This window comes from Sinocyclocheilus anshuiensis, unplaced genomic scaffold (assembly GCF_001515605.1).
Source record: "Sinocyclocheilus anshuiensis isolate Anshui unplaced genomic scaffold, SAMN03320099.WGS_v1.1 scaffold209, whole genome shotgun sequence".
Lineage (NCBI taxonomy): Eukaryota > Metazoa > Chordata > Actinopteri > Cypriniformes > Cyprinidae > Sinocyclocheilus > Sinocyclocheilus anshuiensis.
The window spans coordinates 1,915,297-1,922,695 of NW_015540880.1; the positions used below are offsets into that span (position 1 = coordinate 1,915,297).

The 7,399-nt window shown below is 39.4% G+C and overlaps 1 protein-coding gene across 6 annotated transcripts in view; it reads right to left on the bottom strand.

The window, feature by feature from the left end:
* Window positions 1-24: 24 nt before the first annotated feature.
* The window catches only part of LOC107688369 (protein argonaute-4-like), a 20,431-nt gene continuing 13,056 nt past the window's right edge, over window positions 25-7,399 (bottom strand). For 4 of the 6 annotated variants that reach the window (XM_016486025.1, XM_016486024.1, XM_016486023.1 and 1 more), the window contains exons 14-18: window positions 5,249-5,564; window positions 4,955-5,089; window positions 3,418-3,519; window positions 3,135-3,334; window positions 25-3,048 (exon numbers count right to left, since the gene is read on the bottom strand). In XM_016486025.1, the coding sequence (XP_016341511.1) occupies window positions 2,940-3,048; window positions 3,135-3,334; window positions 3,418-3,519; window positions 4,955-5,089; window positions 5,249-5,564 (862 nt within the window). In that variant the 3' untranslated portion in view covers window positions 25-2,939. Of the gene's footprint in view, window positions 3,049-3,134; window positions 3,335-3,417; window positions 3,520-4,954; window positions 5,090-5,248; window positions 5,565-7,399 lie in introns of those variants that run through there. The other 2 variants (XM_016486026.1, XM_016486027.1) reach the window with 2 other exon arrangements.

Below are 7,399 nucleotides of genomic sequence, written 5' to 3' on the forward strand. Positions count from 1 at the left end.
GAGAAAAAAAAAAAAAAAAAAAAAAAAAAAGGGGAGATTTTTTTTTTTTTTTTTTTTTTTAAATGTCAAAGCAATACAGCAACTGATGGGGCACTCAAGATAGGAGAAGCTACAGGAGTCCGGAGCGTTCCCCAGCAGGTCAAAGAAAGTGCCCCTATTGCTATTGGACAAGTCACACAGCTCAGAACACGAGAATAGAACATCACAAAAAAGCTACACACCAGTAAGATAAACAAAATTAAATTACAATACACATTTTTCAAATAACAAAGCCATATATATCAAATAGGAATTAAAAAAAAAAAATCATGCTCTCTTTAAAGGGGACAGAGAATGGGTTAAAAAAAAAGTTAAGAGGTAATCCTTGTGTAGTGGACCCTTGGGGCCCACCACATGCAGAGAGGAAGTGCATGTGTGGAGGTGCCACCAGGGCGGCGCCACAGCACTGGAGAGCCCAAGAGCAGAAGGAACAAGACAGTGGGTAAAAGGGCTCCTCATCAGCATGAGGACGGAAAGAAAGGTTGAGGAGGTCAGTCTTAGCGGCCCAGTGATTGAAGAAAGTACCTCGTTTGGGTTGGAGCTCCCAAAGACCAACATCCTCACCCCTTCAGCCCCCAAATCTGTCCCTCATCAGTTAGTGACATTTCTGGAGAAATTTTTTAAATCTTGTAAAAGAGATCGGACAACATCGCTACTCAAAACAGTCTCTGTATTGATTTATGCATAAAAAAAAAAAAAACTTATGCGCCATAATAAATATTTTATAAGAGATTAGAACAATACTCAGGCATGCAGGCGAGCACAGTTTAAATTTGAAAATGTTCCACATAGCCTAAAGAGCTAGTCCACCATATGCACATTCCCACTGATTGATACAAGCAAAATAAGTACATAAACACAAATGGCAATAGGAATCCAACCAACAGCCACATTGACAAAAAGTATTACAGCTTTTAAATTGTTCCTAGATTTTGGGTTATATTGCTTTGCAATGATATCATGTTAAAAACTGGAATTAAATGTCATGTAACAATTTAGTGAAAATGCCTAAAAAGGACACACACACTACTCAAACGCGTTTTTCTCTGGAAGCTGTGACATCGAGTAAACTATTTAGCATTCGATGCTTAAATCCAACTTATTGCATATGATGCCCTTGCCCAATTCCTGTTCTTCTTTCATGGGACCAGCGTCCACGCCAACGACAGGCTGGTGCTCAAACTCATTTATAGCAAACCTGCTGCTTTACGGATGGTTTATTACAAAAGGGTTTTTGCAGAGCGGCCCCCCTGACGAGGCGTGTGCGCTGGAGACCCTTCAAACTGCACCGTCAGTGCCGTTCAGTCCAAAGGCAGTGCTTATGCTTGTGTGTCTTAATGTATGGTGTCCTATTTTTAATATGCAAGAGAAAGTTCATTCAGATTTATATTATAGATTAAAGTTCATATACACACAGAAGTAATAAACAGACTATAAGTGTAAAATTCATATAACTGCTGAACATTCCCCCAAAAAAGTTCTGATTTGTCACTCTACTTGCTTTCCATTAACTTGGTTCAGAAATGATCTAAAACTCAAACTTTGATCAGTTCAAACTTAAAAAAAAAAAAAAGTTGACAAACCAAAGCATTTTGGGCCCTCATTACCATTGCCACAACGCTACAAGAATTTAAGCTGTATAAAAAAAATAAAAAAAAAACTCTCCATTTACAACCACAATGACTCCTGGATCAATTAATTATGCGACCGATTTGCAAACAACTGATCAATATCAACATTAAGAACGACAAGAACAACGATTATCTACTCTAACAAACTGTTAAAGTTTACCACAAAAAAACATTTATATTAAACTCTTACAAATCTCATTTGAATCTTATGTATAAATGCATAAAAGAAGGGAGAGTGCTGTATGTTGCAAGCCTAGCCTATCAGATGGCGTGTTAGCGCTACGTCTGTAACTGTGCAATGGCCATACCTTTCAACCCTGTAAAATAAACATCCGAATAAGACGCATGCGTTTCCAGTCTTGCCACAGGCAGAATGGCACCTGTACCAAGCCGTTTGCCCAGGTCCGACAACCCCAACACTCACAGAGACTATGGGTAATGCTACTGCTACACAAAACCATCAGCTTATGAAAGCCTGTTAGATCAAGTGGAATATGCTTATAGAGCTGTAAATATTTATATATTTTTATATATCTGTGTGTGTGTTAATATAAAAAAAAAAAAAAGAGGCATTTACAGCAGTTTGCTCCTAGATTTCCCTTAACATTTCAGTGGCCTGCCATGAGACAAACTTACATTCACACAAACACACACACACACGAACGAATGCACGCACACCCACACAAGCGCACAAAATGGCAGCGGGTAATGCGTATGTATACCAAGGTCACCTCGTTTGTAAAAGACTGAGAGGAGAGAGTCCAAATACGACCATAAAAAGGAGAACAACAAATCCATCCAAGTCAACACAACCTCCCCCCATCCCCGACATGCGAGATCCATCCCACCCACTCCAAAAGACATGTGACAAGATTCAGCCAATGGTGGCTTGAGGTAAAAGTAGACAGAGTCCAGCTTAGCTGAGAGAGCCAGAGCTGCCCTGACCAATGGCGCAGGTTTGCTCACACTCAGTGTATATTACAAATTAAAAAGACATTCAAAATCAAAACAAGAAATGAAAAAGTTAAAAATGGCTCAATTTGATTTTTTTCTCTCTGTGCATTGGAGGCCAAAAGCCTCTCAGTGCAGGACTGCTGGTAGAGGTTGGTTCTTCTGAGGCCGACCAATTTCGACTGGACTGACAGATGGCCCCTGGCTTCAGAACTGCTTTGCTGCAGACGAAGACGCGATAGAGAGAAACGGGAAGATGAAGAGAGAGAGAGACAGATTGAAGAGGGAGTGTAGAAGTGCGTCTCCTGCTAGCTGACGTCAGGCGAAGTACATAGTGTGCTGGGTATCATAGTGAATCTGGACCGCCTTTGCCAGGGCCTGAGGGTCTCGGCCATTACTCTGTCCTGATACGTGACTGCCCTCAGCACTGCACGCAGAAAATGATACAGAAAGCATTAAAATCTATTCATTAACTTTACAAGAACATCCCATTAATAATGATATGCTAATAACCTGTCATGGTCTTTGTCCACTAAGTGGTAACGGGCACGGAACGCCACAAGCCGGGCATAGTAGGCTGGTGCGGGGATAGAGACGGAGCGGGTGCAGCGCACGTAGGTGTGGCAGAGCTGGTAAGTCAACAGTTGCAGTTCATCGGCTGTGAAACAGTTGTCATCCCACAAGACGTGATAGTGAGAGGGACGGCTTGTGCCCTGTGGGAAGGAAATGCAAATGTGTGAAATCTTGAATGGACAAATGGATAAATTAACAAATAAGCAACTGGGCTGTGACTCACCTGGATACCAGCATGGCTGCACAGGTAGAAGTCAAACTCTGAGGGGTGTGTAATGGTGCTGTCCACTGTAGTGCCTGCTGGGACATTGCCACTCTTCCCGACCTAAGTCAAAGAAATTTGTATACAAGAATTAGAAAAGAATGCATCATTCATGTTGATTTTAAGATTTACACAATGTGTTATCTGAACATGACAATAAAACAACAAGATTTTGTTGATGCTTTCTTTATATAACCGGTGGGTTTGCTCTAGGTTGTCCACCCACACTGAAATCTCACATTTTTGCTTCATATACATATACTTTAAACGTTGAGCTAAAGTCTGGCTCTGCATGTCTACTACGCATTTTCTGACTATGAACCGCCCACTTAGACAGTCAGAAACAAAACCAAATTTTTGTTTTTAACCAAAGACGAGGCAGTTTAAAGGTTGGAAAACAAGCAAAAACACTCTGAAGTCGTCTTAAACTGTTAAACAAATACAGTCCCTAAAAAATAAATAAAAATGTAAGATTAACATATGATTGAGAATGAAGAATCATACACGCTATACACACAATCATAATGTAATCATACACTATGGTTCAAAAGCGTGGCAGTAAGATTTATTTTACTTAGTTCAAAAGATTTCCATTTCTAATAAATGCAGTTTCTGAAATGTTCTATTAAATCTAAGATTTCTAAAAAAAAAAAATGTAAAAAAAATATTGCACTTATCACAAAATAATAGGCAGCTCAACTGTTTTCAACATTGATTATAATAAAAAAAAATTTGAGTAGCAAATCGGCATATTAGAATGATTTCTGAAGGATCATGTGACACTGGCTATGTTTACATGCACAACTTTTGCATCAATCGGAATGAGTTTCCTGCTGTTTGCGCATAACCATTCTCCTACACGGTTTCTTTATTTGTTTTAAACAGCAGATTTAATATTTATCCATTTCTGGTCATAATTTGGCGACAATGAGCACATAAACCACTGTGCCGTGCAGCTTATATTTATCAAGCAGTAAAAACACTCCCCTGCAGCCAAAATTAGTTGTCAAGTCAAGTCAAGTCACCTTTATTTATATAGCGCTTTTAACAATACAGATTGTGTCAAAGCAACTGAACAGCATTAATTAGGAAAATAGTGTCAATAATGCAAAATGACAGTTGTCTGTGGATGAGAATACAAAACAAGGACTGGTGGGACGCTGAGTGAAAGGAGTTTTTATAATAACAGGACACTCATTTATACAACATGAAGAACAGCTATTTCTGCATCATTGCACATGCGCAGTCCTTTCAGTTTTCAATCCGATCAAGTGTTTACATGCACTCTCAGTCATATTAGAAAAGGAATAAACCACCCCTTTCAATCCGATCAAAATTTCATTCAGATCGAACTCAATCGGATCGATTAAGGTGTTTACATGAAGGCTTTTCAGTCCGATTGAGCCATCAATCCAATTACTAACGGATTATTTGGGTGCATGTAAACATAGCCACTGAAGACAGGAGTGCGGTAAAAAAACATCTACTGGAAACCCACCCTCTCAGCTTTGTCAGAGCAAAAGAGTCGAGTGTGGTGACGTTTCTGCACTACGATGTAGGTGATTCCTGGTCTGTAGTCCTCTTCTAGACTGATGCAAGCTTTCCTGATGGCGATCAGCTCTGGCCAGGCAACCTGCACAAGACAATTAACAATATTACCTGAAGAAGAAAAACTGAACATATAATTTATCCATCTCAAAATCATATTTAATTTAATTCAAATGAAATCAGCTCTCAGATATTATCAATGCAGCTGCAGTCTGAATCAATGCATCTCCTCCGGATGACTCACCTGCTTCATCTGGCCCTCAGAGACTCCTCCACGGTAGTAGATGATGCGTGTGGGCTTGAATCGGGTAGACTTGTAGAACTGAATAAGGAGCTCTCGCACCATGTTGGTAAGATCCTGGATGACTTCCTGGCTGTAGAACTGTTCCTGGGACAGGTCCTGGCGTGAGGTTTGCACTCGCACGGTGGCACAATAGCGGCTAGGGTGTCCATCCATGCTTCCCACCACAGCTGCAATGGACGGTTTCTTCCCATCGCCTGCAGGAGGGTGAGTGACATCAGCCCCCAAGAAGATGACCGGCTGCTGGAACACGGAGGGCCTGATGGAAAGCAAACACAGACATATGAAGGATGAGGAATCCTTTGTTTGAGGAATTTCCAGGCTGACAATGCATTAAAGCGCTTTAAAATTGCCTATGATGGTCAGTCCTGTTGCTAGGTGACATGGTTTTTTTTTTTTTTGAGTGGACTAAAAATGAACATTTTATGCAAGCATGGACCCTTTTACAAGACTGTGATGACACGTTTCAATGGTCATCAGCATTGTAAATCCTCCAAAGTTTTTTGTATTTTCATTTTTTTTTTTATATTTATGTACATTTATAATGCTATATTTTGTATTATATTACCTTTGCATCAAATTACAAAAAAAAAAAAAAGGTTAACGCTAATGCAAGGGTGTTTCTTAAACAGCGTCTATGAGAGTGATGGTAAATTGGATGTTGTTCTCTCTACTGACTGTCGTTATCAGTCTCTCTATTTTTCTCCTTTTTTTGAAAGTCCTGAAAACACTATCATGGAGTTTTTCTTTTGCTATTTGAGCAAATGGAAATGCAAAAATATAGATTTGTGGTAGTCTCCCATTCACCCGGAAATGTGAAAAAGGTCCATTGTTTGGGCCCAATAGACATTACAATATGAAATCACAATTGAGGGGGGAAAAATAATTTAATGTAATGTTTTTTGCAAATAACTAACGAAAGCTAAAATATAAAGGCCTTTCCATACGGAGTGCGAAAAAGCGAAACGAATATCGGACGTGATGACACGCTGGAATAAAACAACAGATTCCTATGAATGCTACTACACAGACCGCCGAAAATGCGAATGTTTTTTTTCGAACCAGTCCGATGAATCTTTTCAGTTTCGCAAAGCGAAAACACAGGCCGTCCAATAAGAGTTGAGCTAGGATCACGTGACCGGAGCAGCTGCTGTTGCACAAAAAAAAGGCAGGAGTGGTTTCGAAAACCAGTTAAACTACTAACACAGAACAGAAGAAGAGTATCCCGAGAGAGAAGAGAGTGGATGACGAGTTTTTGTTATTTTTGGTATCTGAGAACAGATTTATTCTTACATGTTCTTAATATAATTTCTATTAATTATCCACTGAATTATGTGATCTGGAGTGTCCGTTTTCTTCCACGTGTACGAGTGTTATGAGTCAGAGCGCGTTCACTCTAGATCTTCCATATTAATAAAATCGAGGGAAACATTTTTCTACACATGAAATATGAAAGCACGTAGACATATGATTATGACAATATCTTTTCTGTATGTGTTTTGTATACAGCTCATGGTATTTTTTATAACAAAAAAGGATGTTTATGACAATAAGCAGTGTGGCGTTATTAAACATACAAAGAGTGCATGTCTGCCCAGAATCAAAATCAAATATAGATCCCAATCAGGAGTTATTACAAGCACTCAGTGATGGTTTAAAGTGGGTTTTAAGCAAATACATTAATAATTACATACATTTTCAAATGTGGCTTGATGCTAATTGTACTTCTATTTATATTTTACGAAGTTTTCTTGTAAGCATCATAGATAGTTTGTGTTTCTGGCGTAGAACCTAACTTTATTTAGCTATATTTATTTAATGCTGTATATTGAGCAGTGGACAATGTTAAATCCATATATGAGATACATATCTGAGGAAAAATCCATTGTTGGTTGGTGCCACCTAGCGTGCAGGCGTGACTTAGCAAAAGGCGAACAATCGTTTCGTGTTCGGTGTGAAAGCACTGTTCGTCGGCGATTCGCCTCACTTTTTCGCATCGTGCTCAGTGTGGAACGGCCTTAAGATATATGTATGTATGTGTGTGTGTGTGTGTGTGTGTGTGTGTGTGTGTGTGTGTGTGTGTGTATATACTCT